At 39.3% G+C, this 19,640-nt stretch overlaps 2 protein-coding genes across 3 annotated transcripts; one reads left to right on the forward strand and one right to left on the reverse strand.

The window, feature by feature from the left end:
• The first annotated feature begins 507 nt into the window (after positions 1–507).
• Positions 508–3,320, forward strand: lbx2 (ladybird homeobox 2). The gene is made up of 2 exons (XM_048263266.1): positions 508–1,306; positions 2,167–3,320. The coding sequence occupies exons 1-2, from the start codon at positions 982–984 to the stop codon at positions 2,625–2,627; spliced, it is 786 nt and encodes a 261-aa protein (XP_048119223.1). The 5' UTR covers positions 508–981; the 3' UTR covers positions 2,628–3,320.
• A 3,315-nt stretch (positions 3,321–6,635) lies between these two features.
• pcgf1 (polycomb group ring finger 1) lies at positions 6,636–18,279 on the reverse strand. Of its 2 annotated transcripts, none has more exons than XM_048262342.1 (9): positions 18,004–18,279; positions 16,810–16,915; positions 14,563–14,715; positions 14,288–14,359; positions 14,105–14,210; positions 10,678–10,723; positions 10,437–10,520; positions 8,555–8,635; positions 6,636–6,815 (listed from the first exon to the last, which is right to left on the reverse strand). In XM_048262342.1, the coding sequence occupies exons 1-9, from the start codon at positions 18,130–18,132 to the stop codon at positions 6,765–6,767; spliced, it is 828 nt and encodes a 275-aa protein (XP_048118299.1). In that variant the 5' UTR covers positions 18,133–18,279; the 3' UTR covers positions 6,636–6,764. The 2 variants fall into 2 exon arrangements, with proteins under 2 accessions (XP_048118299.1, XP_048118298.1); XM_048262341.1 differs by having other exon boundaries at positions 10,437–10,523; positions 18,004–18,278.
• Positions 18,280–19,640: the final 1,361 nt, after the last annotated feature.

Below are 19,640 nucleotides of genomic sequence, written 5' to 3' on the forward strand. Positions count from 1 at the left end.
TGTGTTGTTTAAATGATTAAATAATCTATGGACTAGTCTTATAATGACTAGTAGCATAGTAACATAGTAATACATAATAATAATAAAATAATAATAATAATATAATGTAGAAAGATATGTCATATTAAACTGCCTCCACTGCCCAGTCCTTTATAAAAACATCTCACTAGAAATACCAACAGACGGACTTTGTCCATGCTCATTAAAACAGGCGTTTAAATGTTGCTGTTGTTTGGATTTTTGAGATCTTATTTTGTCCTCTCATGCTACTTGAGCTGTTAGCCTGATCCCACTCATATCACCTCCCCATCTGCAGTGGCACTTATTGGGCGTTTGTAATCTGCGCTAATTAAGCCAGGGGAATGCCACTGATATTCGCGCTATGAGCAGTAACTCTCCCTTTTCAGTGAGGGCTGTACGTGGAACACGTGGTCTCCATAAGTGGCAGTGAGACAGAGGATGCGAAAACATTTCGAGCTAACTCACCCCCTTAAAACTTCGGCAACACTGCTGGGTAACTCCTCCTATTCCCGCGACCAATTAATTATGATGACTGGCCCTTTAAGACTGAGCAGCGGGTCAGTAAGTAGTGTAGTGTTTCTCTAATTGAACTTCGCCCAATCAACAATAACTCGTTAGCAGTTGCTTGCTCGTTCTTGTTTCCTTGAGACAGCTTATTCCTCGCAGCGAATCGACCAGTGGCCAGTACCGATATACGTCCTTAAGATCTTCATGGAGTTCCTCAGAAGAACTTGGACTTTCTTAAGGGGAATACAAACCGTGTGCCTGTGAAAGCGCAGCCCACGTTTGAAGCATGGTGATTCTAGACAAACATTTTAGGCAAAAGAAGATCGAAGAATTCAGCTGAAGAGACCTGCAAATAAGTTTTTTTTATGAATAAAGGCAATACCATTAGCCGTTTATTCGAACAGTTGAATGCTATAGCCTAACATTTGCTAAAATAATTTTCCTGGGACTGCGATGACCTCTAGTAAAGACATGAAGGCAGGATCTGTGTTGCAGTCCAGCGGCGAGGAGAGGAGACGGGGTCCTTTGGACCAACTCCCACCTCCGGCAAACTCGAACAAACCTCTCACCCCCTTCAGTATTGAGGATATTTTGAACAAACCGTCTGTGAAGAAATCCGTAGCAAGTCAATGTCCACCCCGAGTCCTGGAGAAAGTGACCGGCTCGACTGCAGCTAGGAACGGTATTACCACTCCCTCTTCCCCGTTATGCGCTCTGGAGGAACTAGCCAGCAAAACATTTAAAGGTCTGGAAGTCAGCCTTATACAAACAGCAGAAGGTGAAGTATTATCTCTACGTTAACGCATGAATAGTGTTATATTTCTTGATGTTACACTACCTTTTGCACTTTATTGTGGTTGAAAGCCCCCCGGTGTATTAAGGTTCTTAACTATTTTGTTCTGTATACTAGAGCTAAAGTAGCCTCTACACTGTAAACATCAGACATTTTATGAGGAAGCACAACTTGTGCGACATAAATTGATGTTAATCATGCTATAGTTTCATTTACAACAGTTATCAATCGTATGTGATGTTGTTGTAAACTGATGTTGTAATAATGTTATTGTGTGAATTCCTTAAATGGTTATACATTAATGTATCGGCTAGGTGTGGAATGTCCTAATAATGACATAAACCAAAACTGGCATCATAGGCTAGGCCTACTTTTTAAATTAATTGTTTAAGAATTTCTACTTTTCAATTAATGTTGATAAGGAATGTTGAGAAACGTTATATGCTTACAATTCTACTACCATATTATGGTGAAGCTGTCATCAATGTGTCATTGCCCCTGCGCTTGCAGGCGGCAAGCCATAACCTACAAAGGTTCATGGCCTGTTATGGTACATTACAAATATTATAAGAAACGTCTGTAGCCTACATGGTTGTTTGAAGATCTCTGACCTACTATCTAACCCAATATAATCGTGTTGCAGTGATGTTTTTCTGTCCTCATGAAAGTCTAACAGCTGTTTTGCAGCTGCATGCAAACTTCGAGGCCTGTAGCCTGTCTTGATAGACAGAATTGAATGTGCATGGATTTTGGTTCTTCCTGCGTTGTTTGGGTGCCAGTTAGCTCGCCTTGTCCTTATTTTTTCACATGAACTCATGTGTTCCTGTGTGTATGTCTTTGTTTAGGTCGAGAGCATCTGAACGCCTTTGGACAACGACAGGCTTCCAAAAAGAGACGGAAATCTCGCACCGCTTTCACCAACCACCAAATCTACGAACTGGAGAAGCGCTTTTTGTACCAGAAATACTTGTCACCAGCCGATAGAGACCAGATAGCTCAGCAACTGGGCCTGACCAACGCACAGGTCATCACCTGGTTTCAGAATAGACGAGCGAAGCTCAAACGGGACTTGGAAGAGATGAAGGCAGACGTGGAGTCCTTAAAGAAAATCCCTCCGCAAACTCTGCAGAAACTGGTGAACATGGATGACATTGACGATCCCCAGAGTAGTTCTGGGGCCATCTCGCCCAGCATTTCCCCGTCTTCGCAAGGCCACCGAGCCTTTCCTCAGTCCCCGTCTTCATCCAGAGGCCAAACTACGGACGAATTCTCAGAAGAGGATGAAGAAATCGAGGTGGACGATTGAGTTTGGCCGAATTTTAAGCAAGGGCCTTTTTCATCACAACTTTTGCACGGACGTTTACTCCACCGGAGAACTTGAAAAACGAAAGGGAATTTTCTCTCTGTGCTTCATAATTTATTAAAAGGATGGTAAAAGCTACAAGGATGTTGAACTTTCACCTTGAAGACATTATTTGAGGAATACATTTCTTTCGATAGGATGTGAAAGATACTTAGTGGTTATGGTACAGGATCAAGACTGCAACATGTGTATGTACATTTTAAGTTTATTTCGCTATATGATTCGGGGGGAAAGTTGTGCAATTGTTTCCTTATACCATTCAAGCATTATGTTATAGCTGCTAAAGAAACATATCTGCCAAATGTAATTTTCAACCCAAAATTTCGTTGATAAATTTATATATTTATACGGTTGACAAAGACATGAGAGATCCCAAAATAAGACATTTTTGGATCAACCATGGAAATATTCATCAACAAAATTCCAAACGTGAAATTACAGAATCCTTAAATTATATGACCCGAAATTCAGGGTAGTCAATAATACAGGTAAAACAAATAAAATCTGTAAAACATGTCTTCAAGTTTTTTCATGATGAGATTGTGTATAAATTCAATTACAATGCATATGCGCTAAAGTTATTGTAACGTTCTATTTAATCATCATTTATGTAAATAAAGGGTATATGATATTTCACGACGTTTCTTGGCGTGATATAAATGACTGTGTCCAATACATCTGCACATCTTATCGGTTTGATCTCTAGACTATTCATTTTCAGTACAAAAATAGTCATAATGAATGAACCAATTTTCCAGGTGGTTTCACTATATCCAGAGGAGCGTTGGGCCTACAGTCCTCCTGTAGACTCTGTGTCAGCACAAGTGACTTTAGCAAGAGATGCATTGTTGCCTTTGAAGGTAAAACGTGCCCATTGAAAGGGAAAAACAGTTCTCATACCATTTAACTCGTTTTCCCTTTCAGACTTGTTAACACATTCTCTGCGTTAAGTGGCCGAGGACCAATTAGGGACAATTGGGGCAAATGGTACTCTCCAACTCCCTCCCGGTCACTCCCCCTCGGAGAAAAAAAAGAAACAATTGTCACAATAAGGTTAGGGCCTAAGGCTGGCAACAAAAAGATTGCCAGCATCCTCGTACCATATGGTTTATGAATTTCCTTAACATAAACTAGTCAACATGATTGATTAGGTTAACCCGCCTTGCCGTACAAAAACAGCTTCTTTTGGCCTGGCGAAATAATGGCACGCATCTGTGCCCCTTTAAATGCATGTGTTAAAAAACGCCCATGAATAGCAATTGATTAGCATGGGGTTCCTAATGAATAAATCTCAATGGGGGGCAGCAGGAATGGGAGGGATGTTGTCTTTCTCTCCCGCGTCCTTATCCATGCCTCGGTCGTCTGCTGAATATATTTTCAGCCCATTTGTAATACGTGTAACGAGATCAAGGAAGCGTCTATACGGCCAAGAAGAGGGCAGACCGCCTGCGCGCACAATCGGCCTAATCGACTGGAATAGTCGGGGTTGAAAAGTCAAGTAGATTTTTACGAGCACATTGAGGAGAGGGTTAAACAAAACTTGCCACATCTTTCTCACTGTTCACACCGAACAAGTCGCTCCCCCAGTTGTTGCAGTACCCAGTCCAACACCTCGATGTCACTATCACGTGTGGCCTAACTGTTTAACAACCCCTAATGCTCTCACAATTGAGCTGTCTATCCAATGAAAGTACCGTGCGTCCATGCAATATGTTTCATTTCGTGAAAATAGAATTTCAGTTCATGCATTTGCTTGCAAGTCTGCTAAAATTATGTTCTAAATTACAGATTTTACACCCGAGCGCCAAATGTATTTGACACCAACAAGAGGGTGAAAAGGCTGAGTTATTTCTTAGACATCCAGCAGTTTCGACCAGTAGCATGTAGGCCTAATGTTGGCAGAATGTGTGATGTCGCTAATGGAAAAAAAGTCTTCATAATTTCAAGAACCATAAACAAGCCTCCGAAACTGCTTGATGTCAGAACTGGATGTGGAGGCCCCCATTTAGTGTGGTGTGAGAGACAGTCCATGTTTCGCTTAGGCAGCAGGCCTCGAGGAGTATGAGATGAGTTTATTTTGTCATAAATTACCTTCTCCAAGAGTGGTACATCAAAGTATGACTCAATTATTAAATGATCTGTCTGAAAGACGTGGTTTAATCCATCTTCTTGGGGAAAAAAAACGTTTTTGAAGATCATATAGCCTTATGCCTAGGCTATATGTTCACTACACTCAAAAAATGTTGGGTTAAAAACAACCCAAATGTAACCCAACTGCTGGTTAAATAGTGGACTAACACAGCACAACACATGTTCCCTATGTGTAAAAGAAGACGACTTGGAACAGGTCGATCTGAACTTTTCTGTAGACCTTAACCCATTGCAGAATAACTCTTGAGAGTTACCATTAGCCAAGCATTTATTTTATTTAGATGATAAACCAAAAAATAGAAAACACCTTTTGGCACTTTAAGGGGATAATTATACTTACAAGAGTTATACTTACTTTCCTTTCAAAAGGAGAGGGGGGCGACAACAACACAACGTGATATGAATGGTTTCACGCAGCGAATTATTAGGCGAGTTATTAGTGTAATAAGAAGTGTAATAAGTAGTTGTATTATTATTAATACAATAATAACAACAACAACAACAACAACAACAACAACAACAACAACAACAATACTACTACTACTAATAAACATTATTATTATTAGGCTATATAAAGAAAGATGTCAAGGTTGCCTAATTATGAAGAGCATTTGTTAAAGCCTACAGGTGTACCAGTGTAACCTATAGGCTAATGTTGATTCACGTCACAGTATTCTCAAAAACTCAACGTGTGTCAGTTCCAGGGCACATTTTAATTTACCACATCGGCTTATTTCTTTTCCCCTGCAGCACCAAGGCACTACCTAGCGCCTACAGAGCGCTCAAGTAGCCTAATATCACAACATAGGCTACTAGTCCAGGTAACACAGAAAATATATAAGTCGTGGTATAAACGTTTAAATAACTGATTGTAGTGGCATGGTTTAAGACAATGTTATGTGATAAATTGCTCAATTGCGTGTCGTTTGTATAGGGAACACATAGGCTACACAGTCTATGCCACACAAATGGAATTTTGTAATTTTAGACTATTTTAATAGCCTATAATAGTCTATAAACAGATGCCCAAACGCTCAACAATATAATGATGACCGATGATAATTCACCGATTAAATCCCGTTTTGTTGAATTACACGAATTGTATTTTTTTTTTATTCAGGAAAATTGGTGAGTAACCAATTTTGAGTTACCATTCAGAGGGTAGTTTAATGGTGGTATTTGATTTTATATTTATATATATGTGGGGTAAAATGCAAGGGAAACATCAATACGTCCTCCGTAGCCTAGCCTATATTGCCCCAATTAACCAGTTTGACACACTTATGCAAAGCTTGACTACCTCGGCAATTTTGCGTTTATAATTTAGTCAGATAGCCTAGTGTTAAAATTCGAAGTCATGCATAAAGACTGCATAAAAATGTGTCGCATTAACCATTTCATTTGTTCACCATTAGACCTACTCCAGCCAATCCTGGAAATAAAAATAACCTGAAAATGATATTAAATTATTTTACTTAGGGCTATGTTCTGTTATGGTACGATTTGTGGATGTATCTAAAACTCAATTTAAAACTTTTCTCAAAGTGATTATTAAATAAATAAATGTAGCCTAAAAAAACATAGTTGCAATTTACAGATAGCCTAACAAATTTAAGACTCACACAGCCTTGCAATTTCACATAGAAAGACTTCTTCACACGAATGGAAACACGGCCCTCTAGTGTTAGAAAGAGTCAGTGCATTGATATTTGTGCATGCTATTTTAACTCCAAACAGAAACGTTCGGTCACTGGATGTGGATTTCAGTTATCTTGATCAATTCACTCATAACATGCAAAGTTCAAACATTTGAATTTATTTTCAAAAGTACAAAACAATCAAATAAAAAACGTCAGCACACAAAAATATCAAATAGAATATGTAAAATACAAAAAAATGTTTACATTTGTTGAAACCATTACAAAACTTCTATCTTGTGCGTTTGTCCTTGATGTTGTAGTGGAGAACCAAGGGTTGAGCCTTAAACACAGACAATAAGAAGATTCATATTTTAAAGTTGTCGTCATCACCTTCATCCCTTTTTTAAGAATCAATAACATCTCATTGAATTTCCAAAGTTTGACTGTTTAGTTGTTGCTAGAAATCCCATTCAGAATGGCATCTTCTGAAATCCCTCAAGAGCAACACATACACACTAACGCAGGGGTCTCAAACTCAAATGAGCTGGGGGCCACTTCTGCCAACGTCATCTGATTGGAGGGCCACGTCAGTGTTAAAGAATAATACCAAAAAAAAGGCTTTTTGAAAATGCTATGTTTTTTTTTTTTAAATACTACACAAAACTGCAAACAGAAAGTGCAAGTCTTTTTATCTCTTTTTAGACACCTGTGCTAACAACCTTAGATTATAAATAAAAAAATATTAATACAAATGGTAAAAACAAACAAAAAGCATAAAAATAGGTATGTGTGTGTTTCACACCAAATAAAAATATTTTCCTCTCATAACATATTTAAACCTGGCAAACTTTAGGCGCCAGGGTTAAGAAAACAACACCATTGGATTTTGACGTCAAAATGTCAAAAGGCTTGAAAGTGATCAGAGAAAGTCCAACTGTAAATGTAAAAATCTTTGAGTATAAACAAAAGTTGATGAAGGGGGTATGTTTACCCATCTAATTTGTCACTGGATGGTAAGCACCTCAAATTATGCACCTTTCAGTAAATACTGGATTTCTTTTTTTGTCATATTACCCACATAACAAATTAACAGGAAAACTGTAGGCCTAAGATGTAAACCAACAATAGTAAACTATTACTAGCCTATAACCACAAACCGTTATTATAGGCCTAAAATAAAGCAGTCTGGTCAAATCAGTTCCTATCGTGGGTGACTAGTTCTTCAGAGCCCTATTTTTACTACCCCTGCTGTTTGTACCACGTCCATTACGGACACTATCATCACGATTACCACTACCACCTCCAGCTATGTTGGGCAGAGGGTCGAAATAAGCATGTATGCTTAGTGGACACCGTCGTATACACGCAAAGACGCACCTCCATTTACAGATGCACCGTGACTACTGTCAATAGACGATCGATCATAATCTCCAAAAGGCATATTCTCCTTCAGAATCAGAATAGATGAATAACATAACCTACCCAAGACTTCATCACGTGTGAAAATTTTTTCAACAATTGGTGTAGGCCTATTTCTGCTTCAATTTGTGCAAAACTATGGCCCTCATCGCTTCCGCGTCATTACAAACAAATGCACGTCGTCGTGTTTCTCGCATGTAAAAGTATTTCCTGAAACTTTGTGCAGCGAATTTGGGCTTATCGAAGCTTTGGATGTCTAGCAACTAGTGGATTAGAGTACAAATGGGATTTGTCACCCTACTTGGATCTATGGTCTATTTTAATCAGTGTTGTTGTTTTTTCGCAATTAGAAATACCCTCAAGGGCCGGATTACATTATTATTTTGACATTAGGTCGCGGGCCGGAATTGGTCCAGGCGCGGGCCGGAGTTTGAGACCCCTGCACTAACGCATATGCCTGCTGTGAGACCAAGTGACAGCCCGTCGTTATGCGTGCACATAAACTTACGGACCTACTCATTATCTTACTAAGCTCTAAGTTAGGCTCCACGGTACAGTGTGGTTCTGTTGCTAAATGACTTTCCAATGCGGAGATGTTGAACTGAAAAGAGTGAAGGAATGAGGTATGAAATCACTGGGCACGACATGAGTCCACAGTACCTTGCCAAACCAGTAGGAGAGCCACAGCCGTTTCATGGTCATGTGATCCGGAAGGGACTCATTATTGAGTAACATCTGGACCTACAGCACAACAAAGACCATGCAGAGGGTTGGGGGGTGGAGGGGTTAGGAGGGCGGCTAAGCATGGAAACCTCAAACAACAAACACTTTCAGTTTTCAGGAAGGGTGCCAACACTGCAGCGCATTTCAAGCACTTGAGAGAACCAAGCTGAATCTGTGTCAAATATCACATCACCACAGAGAATGCGCTGATGTAAGAATAATAGCAAGCACTGACATATTAAAAATTATGTAAAAGTATAAAATGATGTCTTCAGTAAGAGTGAGAGCAAGCCCTGATTTCATAACGGAGTTAAATATCCGAAAAGAGTACCCAAATGTGTTATGTAAAACAACACACTGATATCCTGAGTAAGAATGGAATAGTGTATGGTGTGTGGTGGCGGTGGTAGTGTAGTGGTTAAGGAGCTGGGCTAGCGTGCAGTAGCCTGAAAGTTGTCTGTTCAATTCCCGGCTTCCACCGTTGTGCCCTTGAGCAAGGCACTTAACCCCAAGTTGCTCCGGGGACAATGTGATCCCTTGTAATATAGCTGACATATGTAAGTCACTTTGGTCAAGAAGTGTCTGCTAAATGTAATGTAATGTAATGTAATGTATGGGCCGGTCTGTTTCCAATTTAAAGAGCCAGGGCCCAGTTTCCCGAAAGCATCTTAAGCCTAAGAGCGTCGTAAAGTCCCTCTTATGAACGTCTTAAGATTTGCCGACTGTTTCCCGAAACCATCGTAGCTTAAGAACGTTGTGAAAACACTCGTAGATCTACGAGTGCTCCACAGTTCTCGTTACTGGCTAAGAGCATCTTAACAGTACTTCTCACTGAGGTCACCAACAGGACATACAGAGGAATTACAACTTAGAATACATAATCCAACTTACGTTCCTATTCTTTATTGTGTTTACCTGATGAATCAGATTTTAGCGTGCAAAATAGTATAGCCTACATTTAATGGTCATAATGTGATGTGATGAAAAGCGGACAAAAATGCAATCCAGTTATGAAACGAGACGTTGCCAGAATAGTTTGCCATTATCTTTGCTAAGTGAAGGCTATAATTTATTAGGCCTATGAGGTAAAAGCAGAGAAAGGAACATGTGGTTTATTCTGTACTGCATCAAAATCTAAGCCTACACATTTCCTCACTTTCTTACTTGACTTCTTTCTTATCTTCAAACGTGTTCTTAAGTGACACCGCAAAAAATTATTGCATGGTGCAACAATCTAATCTTAAATAATTACAATTATTTATGTCTGTGTGTGGTATATAACCTAGCCTACTTGGGATGCTTACATGCAGAAGTCAAAGTGTTTCTATTTTCGTATTGATGTGAATTAATGTGTAGATCCGAAGTTTGAATGGTAGGCCTATAGCTGTGATGTGCAGTCACCTGACATCACCATCAAATTAGAGGATATTTCAGAACTATTAACGTGGACAGCTCCCCTTAAGAGCATCTTAAGAGCAGTGCACGCGTGTTCACGCTACGAGCATGTTTGGGATACAGTCGGAAAAAGCAAATGAACGATCGTAAGATGAATCGTAGAAAACCCTCTCAAGAGCGTGTCTCCGTCGTTATCGGGAAACTGGGCCCAGGACAGTGTGCAAACATGTAGCGTTTTTAGTATACAGCTAGAGTTCTTTTGAGAGTCAATTTAATGTCTATACATTTGTGTTTCATTAGAATAGTGAACACCTTTGAATTAGAGTATTCACTGACATATCAATGAATACTCTACCTCTACTCTACATATATCTTACTTAACAGAGTTCTCTGATGTCATAAGTAAAAGGGGCGGAACACAGACCTGGTGCTTTTCCACATTGAGCCGACGACACAACACTTTCCTCAGGTGTCTGACCTCTGCTCTGACTGAGCACCGGACAAACTTCTGCTGCAAAGAACAGTGGAACCATATTCACCACACACACACACACACAAACATGAACAAACATGGGAAAATTAACTGATCAAGGAAATGCTCACAGGTAGACATGGACATTCATTTCCTGCTGGGCATAAGTACAGTACTGTCGCAGGTGCCTTACCTGTAAGGTTAATTTGCTTTTATCCTTTGATGACGAATATGACGAACTGTGAAGAGAAGGAATAACTTGATCAGTGAACTGCAATATATTATGGTGTCCAAAATGTTCTCGAGAGGACATAGGTGACAATAAGAACTAAAAACATAACAGGACGTTTTTCAGGATGATGAAACTTCATGTCATCTCATGTATTACTAACACTAGAGACACAGGAAATGTATATTTATTCACAAAAAATATCACCAAAAAGTCATGAAAAACACATACAGAGGGTAAACACAACATTGGGAAATTAACCATTTAACAAATGGACACAACTAGACTGGTGTCCTTCCATGAGAGTCCTAGGCTATATAGAACTTGATGTAAAGGAAAGTCATGTTACACCAATTGGGGAAACATTAGTCAGGAAAGGAACATAAATGCCTCGTCATAAAAGCAGTTAAGTACACCAAAAAACTTAAAAGTTGATAACTGTCCAATTAAATGAAATTGTAAACGGTGATGTTGCTTTGTTTAACATTACTGTGTATCTCTACTGTTAGACCTGCACTCATCATCAACAACAGCCTATACTTTAAAAGATGTAGCCTAATGTCTTTCCTTCCTTACAGACATACATATTAACAGTCAACTACGAGTATTAGGGCCACACCTGAAAAAAAAATATTTTTGCCATGACGAGATTAAAGTCGACATTAAACTTCAAATTTTGAGAATAAAGTTAAAATGTCATGTCGACATTAATCTCGACGTGTCGACATTAAACTCGAAATATAGTTTAAGCTATGTACACTTCCTACAACTTCAATATTTGACAATCATGAATGGTAGCCCATTTCAATTCATTGCCGTCATCGTGAAGCGCGTAGGCTACATCTTGCGGTTATGGAACCATGCACTATGCTATTTATATAGCTAGAACAGGCTAATACATGTTTCCAATTATAGAATGTTTTTATAGTACAAAATGTTATTTCACTCTGGTTTTATGTGGGTAAGGCCACCACCGCACATCCAAATAAGTGCTCTTCATGACCCACAGGCCTTCAGTCTCCATTGGTTAACATGGCAAAATGAATCTTTATAAAACTGCTTTTCCATGTCTCACCCGCATAAAATATAGTATAAACACAGATATGTGTGCATTTACTTAGAATACATGGGGTTGCCTGGTCGGGACGACAGCTTCATTGGTCCCTCCATAGACATTCAGCAATAGCTAAGGCTGTTTTGTATTCATTACAAACAAACATGCAATGTGAAAGTCTGGGATTGGGAGAGCACTTAATAGTCTAAGCTACTGAATAAGCATGAAGTCGAACCTTTAGATGAAATAAATACATAAACCGCTATTGAAGTTTACTTTTGACAATCAAATTTATCGCCTGTAACTCTGTGATAAACAGAGTTTACTAAACCGAGATAAACAGAGTAACAGGAAAGTATTTGACTGAGCAACGGAGGTTAATATATTTGTGTTGTATGTATGTTTATATATATGTTTTGTGCAAATGACCTCTGTCTACACTAAGAAAACTGGAATGTTTAATTCGACCTCCTTTTCAATCGTCCCGATTGTAGCCTACCCTAGCCTACTTTGGAGCGGTCTCTCTCCAAACTAGTTCTGATGGACATGTCAAGATGAAATGTCGAGATTAAAGTCAATATGATATGTCAATTTTATTCTCAAAATGTCGAGTTTAATGTCGACACGTCAATATTAACACTTCGAATGCCGCGCAGTTTTCTGAAGCTTTGGCCCAGAGTGCCAGCAATCTAGATCATTGTTGATGATTTTTGTAGAGCCACAGCGTATTCTATGTTATAGCTATGGACGCATACTATGGCTCGTTGAGACTTTAAGCTCTCAAAACTCCCAAGCTAAACAGTGGCTAGTTTTCATCAAAATCCCTGTTTGTTTTCTAGAAATGGAGATATAGCGTCTTTCATGAAATATGAAGTGTTGCCTGTAAAGTTTCCGGGAAGTGACCTAGCGAGACCTGGCGAGACTGCCACCTAGTGATAAACCCATGAAGATGGCCTGATTTTGACTTGACATGCATGCGTCACTGATTCGACCCAAAGCGGCAACCATCAAAAGCCGAGTTTTAAGACAAAATGTTCAGATATAATGTTCAGATTTCGATCGTCATCTATTTCAGTTCTATTCATCATAGAGTTCCCAAAATCGCACATAAGGTGTGTTAGAGTGTCTATTTTCGTAATTTAAAAAAAGCTAAAAATGCAATATTGCCTGTTTGGCACTAAACGCATGGGAACAAATAACACAATATTTAACAAGAAACGGGTTTTAAGAATTGTAAATATTTGTTTGAACAGTCATAGGCATTCAGCTGCAGTATGCCCAAGGCTATAACTAACACCAAGCCAACAGGAGAAGTTAAAAGTGGCAAGCTAAGGTAAAGCTGTGTAGGTGTACAATTTAATCCAGTTTACAAGTCATTTCAAATATACACAGGGGACGTGTTCATTTCCCTGTGCTAGGGGATTTACCACAGTGGCCAATCAACAGTCAAGCCCTAACATTACACAACATGATATGGAATACTACTACAACGACAATAGCAACAACAAACCAAAGCAACAAGTAGGCTTCACTAGCAAGTGCCAGAGCCGCATTGATGTGGGCTCTAAGCAACACTAATTTCCCCTTGGGGATCAATAAAGTATCTATCTATCTATCTATCTATCTATCTATCTATCTATCAGTTGTTCAAAGAAAGAACCAAAGGAGGAACAAATAACAAGTAGCATCTACAAACTAGCAAGTGCTTATGTCCCATTGGTGCAGGCCATAAGCAAAACTAGCAGCTAACTCATAACATAACGTGGGATACAACAACAACAACAAACCAAAACAGCAAACACAAAATCACCAACACAGCAGCCTCCGTGCGCAAGGTGTATGCTTCACTAGAGAATGCTTATGCCCCACTAATGCGGGCTCTAAGCCAAGCTACAGTAGCAGCTTAATAGCCCAGAGAAAAGAACCAAAGGAGGAACAATCACCACAACAGCTTTCAAGGACATTTCACTGTGGTTTTCATCTGGGCACCATCCTTCTTCTGTGTTTTGTTGAATTAGGCCCACAACACCTGCAGACGGCTCCACACTCATGATGGGTTCTCTACCAACAAATGGCAACAACGGTCCACAGCATAATCAGTCAAAACACAAGCCCTTGATGCGGGCATCAGCAACTAGCACTCCAAAAACACAGTGATTTCCCACATCTCAGAGTCAACTCAGGTTACGACATGACCCCAAGTAGTCTGTGAGCGCATCAGCCAGATCACAAGCATTGGAAACAATAGCAGATAGGGTGAAATAACTCATATTTCAAGTCTGCAACAAAGATATAAATGAAGGAAATTAACTATGGTAGGTGTGACATAATTCTTACCTTTGCCTCTCTAGACATAAGGAAACCTGTTCATCATATCTGTAGAAATGAGCTTTGGAATGATCAAAGCTAGTGTACGGTAATCGTCCATGATCTGGGGATATGTCTACAACACACAAAGCAAACAATTAGCCAACAGAGTGGACAACAACATCATCAACTACACCTTATCCAACAGCTTACCATCTCCACAGGGTTGTATAACTCTTTCAAGGCCACGTGACTGATAAAAGTCCTTTATTCTTCGGTCTTCACCTGTTTAAATAGGCCATAAATAACACTTATTTATGTAGACAAAGATGACAGCATGCTCCAGTTGTATGTGAAAAACAATGAACTAATATGCACAGAAATTAAACTTAACCTTACAAGTTAAAACTAGATACATCATGTTTTCACCTTACGGTGAAGGACCATTACATGCATACACAGGCAACCTCTAATTTGGCTGTACTCACTTTCCTGCAATCCTGGAACCAATTTGTAGACAATGTCTTGCATTACTCGGTCCAACTTTAGATTCAGCAAAGGCTGTGTTTCATGAATTTTGATGTTGCACATTGGACAATACTTGCTGGTCTGAAGGTATTTCACAATACAGCTTTTACAAACTGTAATAAAACAGAAATAGCATATAAAAGATCTACTAAACATTTAGAGACGAAGGAATTAAGCCCAACTGAATAACTGAACTAAAGCTAAATCTTCCCAGTGTTTGTGCAAGGAATATTTGAAACTAACAGGGTTCTGTATTTCGCTACCATACAAAAAACATGAATATGCACTCGTAAGGCGAAAACCATTGTATATACCAAATCTCTCTCCCTCTCTCAACGTGTGCTTTCTAAAATAATGGCACTGAGATAGTCACTGCTCTCCTAAATATGTATTAATTAGTATCTAATAAGTATTGTATTAGAAAAATATATTCAATAATTACCTATTTTAATTTAGAAACTAACTTTAGGTTTACATCAAATTCACTGTAATTGAACAGCTATACACTCTTTGGCGCCCTCCAGTGGTCAATCCTTAGACATGGTACAGAGAGGTTACTGAAAAGTACACCCTCATGGAAAAAAAATCCTTCCATACTTTCTAACAACTTATGCTAATACTTTCTACATCTTAAAGGGTTCATTATTACGTAAAATGTGATTATTAAAAATAAAATGTATTTACATATTTGATTCTGATGTTATTTATAGGGATGTAAAGTTACACATATTTGTTTAGGTACAGGATGTTAAGTTCAATACAGATGTGTACCGAAAGTACTGAATGCAGTCTTAAACAGTAATCATCAATAGGCTTTTCTGGATGCGGACCATGTTTCAAATTTGAATTCCCACACAAACATATTAAGCGAACCTGTCAGTTTAGTCCTTTAATGTCAAAAAACATTTGACACCTTTTCAAAATACTATTCCCGATTTTCAGCAAGAGTGACGCCAACTTTTTGGCATGTCTCATGTAAACTCTTCTACAACTCGCATGTAAACACTTTTTTTTGTATGACTGAGGGCTGCAGTAAGTCAAACAGGCACTCAACCCTGCAGTCAAAACAACGCAGATCACACTGGTGCCATAACTTGGATGGCAGTGAGGTCTAGGGGTGTGCGTGTATTAGTAGCCAGTGGATACAGTAACTGGGCACTGAGTGAGTAAACCTCTCTCCCAATGCTTGAGACATGCTAGCACAACTGCCTCCCAAACCCAAGGTGCTATAACGGGCCACGTCTGAGGCTGTCCTGTTCAGGTAATAACCTACAACACATGTTAGACATTTACATTTATTCATTTAGCAGACACTGCTGTTTAAAGACAAACATATGTCAACTATATTACAAGGGATTACATTGTCCCCGGAGCAACTTGGAGTTAAGTGCCTTGCTCAAGGGCACAACAGTGGAAGCCGGGAATTGAACACACAACTTTCAGGCTACTGCACGCTAGCCTAGCTCCTTAACCACTACCACCGCCCTACAAGGTACATCAAGGTCATGGCACCTGTGTAACCTCTGCTGTATGCATCTCCGAAAGGACACGTTGTAACTATAGACAAAACACACATTACTAAAAACTAAACTAAAAATTTCCACATATTGGATGCTCTTGTGTTTCCTTGCTCAAAGGTCTCCTGTCCTCTGGCAGCAATATAAAAGAAGGAATTCTTTCATGATGTCACACTTCAAACAACTTCAGGGGTGCAGGCTGCAAGACCAAGGAGTGAGGACAAAGGATGCATGCACATGTGTTCTAGAATGTACCTAGAAAAATGAACTCAAAAAGAATATGCATAGGCTGGCCAATAAATGCATTGCATATTTTTTTTTTTTACTTAAGTTCATGGGAGAATCACACTCCAGCTAACGATACTATACTGCTCGAAAAAATTAAGGGAACACTTCAATCATACACTGGATCAGTTCTCTGACACTGTTTGGTTCTGAGCACAAGTAAAACTTTTGAGGCGAGTGTTTTATTTTGCAAGAACTGTCAGACATTCTGTAAATGTAGATTGAAAATGGAGAAAAGGATGGAAGGTTTCAAAAAATGTGTTTTAACAATTGTGGAAAACTGTTCCCTTAATTTTTTTGTTCCCTTAATTTTTTTGAGCAGTGTATGCTAATTTATTGGACTTATTTAAGGAAATATTTCTCCATCCCTAAAATGGAGCTGGTGTAAATTCTCAAAATACTTACAGGTATGTAGGCACTCTGTAATTGTTGTAGCATCTATGAAGTAGCCAGCGCACAGGTAGCATACAATATGCTCGTTGAGGTCTTTGATTTTCAATTTCACTTCTTCCTGTAAAAACATGGAATATCATTCGATTTCATATTCACATGACTTACATTTCATAAAAAAGGCCAGAAAACAAGAATCTGCAAAACCCAGACTATGTTAGTGATGCAGGCAATTAGTAACTCTGGGCAATTTCCTTCACTAGCATTTTACACTAATAGCCTACTATAAAAGCATAAAACATAAAAGCTATTACAGAGGCTCTGTAAGCTATTGGCTACATGTATTACTGTAACTGAGAATCAATTCAGTCTATTGAAGAAGAAATTAAGCTAGACAAATCTGATTTAGAGCCCAGTGTCATGGTGGTGATTGTTTTCCTAAGCTACGTTTGCATTTTATTTGGGACCTGACAATCCTTGCATGCAAATATGCAAAGTATTTGGAGAGAGCGCAAAAATAACACAGAAAACAAAAATAATTCATCACAATGACCCTTAGGGGGCTCCGAAAACTTCCAATTTGCGAGGCATGTCAAGAAGTGAGACAGGTGCAATCAGCAGCTGAGTGAGTATTCTTTCACTTGCTTGGCAAACTCAAGTTCAATTCACTTAGCGCCTTATCATTACAGCTTACATTTTCAGCTGTATCTGAACAGATCTACCACGTTCAATTTGATTGAAAGAGGTTTGATTATTTGGCTTTCACATACGACTCTTGGCTGACTTATTACTTGACAAAAACAAACCCCGCTACTACTACCCCACGCATACAAACGATCTTTGTGTACTGTTTCACCACTGCTGCTGCCCACAAAAAAAGAGTAGGCTACGAAGGCAAACGCCAGCCGTCTAAAATCTGTTTTGTTGGATAAAACACAAACAATATAATATTTGTTCTTGCTTTCAGCTCAAGGGTTAAATTTACGAAAGCCTTCTCTGATGTGCTGAGGCACAACAACGCCGTTATTCAACCCACACTCACGCCTGCGCAGACAACGTATGCGAGTCCGCTATCCATCCCGCCAGTACCACTCGGCCAAGCGTGCAAGTGCTCCGGACTCGACCCATATTTATATGAGACCACGACGTCACCGAATTATTCTGTCCAAAATTTAACAGCGAGTTGGACCGTAAGCTCCAGTTTCATACCTCATTCCTTAGTGGATCAAGCTTGTAAACAGTCTGTAGTTGATTTCTTAGGCGCATAGCTATCGCCATTGGACATTGCTCCGCCATCTTTGGGAATTGTGCATGCTTCCGGGTGACTGTTATGGGCATGTTCACTCCAGCTGAAAACAAGGGGTGCAGGCTAGATGGGGTGTGTATTGAAAAAGGGGCCCATATTTCTGTAGCCTAGTCTTATGTAGGCATCATGGAACTTATACATTTGTGTGTGCAGTAGTGAAAAAGCTTTTATGTTATTTATGTAGGCCTATGTTTTATAAAAAAGTGTTATTATATTTAGTCCTATAGTATTACCATTATAGCCTAACCTACACAATTCCATAGGCCTATGTTATGTTTAGTTTTAAGATTTGTAAATGCAATCATGTTTAGCGAATGACCTCTAAAAACATCTCTGGACCTACATGTAGCGCACATAGTCCTAAAGCTAGAGAGATACTGAAGAGGATTTAGGCTTTATGTGCTTGTTGCTCATGTCTAATAAGTCATCTTGTTCTGCACTAGCTTAGACCACGGCCCAGACCATTGAAAAATATGATTTAATGTTTGGAAATATATGAGCAATGTAAGCAAATGTCTTCTGAACAATCCAAGAACACTTTAGTTCAGGGGTTTTCAACTGATTGTGAACTAGGGACCACCATTCTGACTAATTACGCAACCCCACTGAATAAAAATACTGCATGATTTCTTCATTGCAACTACATTACTGAATCCATGGACAGGGACCACCAGCAATGTCCTCACGGACCACAAGTGGGTCCACACAAGTGGGACCACACGGACCACTGGTTGAAAACCCCTGCTTTAGTTGATTGTAGCCTACACTTGAATGGTCACATCACATTTCATATCATATCAAAGCTTAGGGGTACCTATCAGTGTTGCGCGGGTTTGGTCACAAGCGGCCCGCGGTCGCCCGATATTTTAATCAACCCGACCGCAACTCGGACCGCGAATATTAATTAGGACAAAATTATACCCGACCCGCGATCCGACCCGCTTATTTACAAAATGTGTGCTTTTGGTTATAGTCTGCATGCAGTGTGACAGTAGGCCATTTCTGTAAAACAAACTAATTTATTTAGGCATGCAGAACATAATGTTTGCGTAGGAGAGAGAATGAGAATAAGAGCGCAAGCACGCACGCAACCACCAAGGATTAGAACACTAGGATAAGATTTGAAGGCCATGGACATACATCTTTCTTTCGAAAACAGAAATGGTGAGGCAAGGTAGGCTAGATACATTGCTGGTCAAAACGTTAGCGTAAGAACTGGTTTATAATGCTGAATGAAGCACAAAGCTTTACAAAAGCACACCCACTGTTTAAAGTCACAAACACAACGAACAACTTTTATGCATGCGCGAACCTATACATAGGATGTGTAGTCTGTGCCATAACATTTATTCCTGCAGGCTGCCTGTTTTGGCTGTCATACTTTTAAATGGCTTCGCAAGAAGCAGGCCTACATAGACCATAACTTACTGTCATCTTCTTTAATAACTTTTCCCAAAATTTCCCATAGCCTATATCGCTTTTCCTGAACCACACAACACCAATTTGGATTCACCATTCAAACATCACATATTGTTTTAAG

This window comes from Alosa alosa, chromosome 14 (genome assembly GCF_017589495.1).
Source record: "Alosa alosa isolate M-15738 ecotype Scorff River chromosome 14, AALO_Geno_1.1, whole genome shotgun sequence".
NCBI lineage: Eukaryota > Metazoa > Chordata > Actinopteri > Clupeiformes > Clupeidae > Alosa > Alosa alosa.

Excerpts from the sequence above, each read along its gene's own strand:
- lbx2 (XM_048263266.1), top strand. The coding sequence starts at position 982 with ATGACCTCTAGTAAAGACATGAAGGCAGGATCTGTGTTGCAGTCCAGC. Across the intron at positions 1,307-2,166 it reads CCTTATACAAACAGCAGAAG|GTCGAGAGCATCTGAACGCC; the intron begins GTGAAGTATTAT and ends GTCTTTGTTTAG.
- pcgf1 (XM_048262341.1), bottom strand. The coding sequence starts at position 18,132 with ATGCCCATAACAGTCACCCGGAAGCATGCACAATTCCCAAAGATGGCG. Across the intron at positions 14,360-14,562 it reads GGTTCCAGGATTGCAGGAAA|GTGAAGACCGAAGAATAAAG; the intron begins GTGAGTACAGCC and ends CTATTTAAACAG. Across the intron at positions 14,211-14,287 it reads TATACAACCCTGTGGAGATG|ACATATCCCCAGATCATGGA; the intron begins GTAAGCTGTTGG and ends TGTGTGTTGTAG.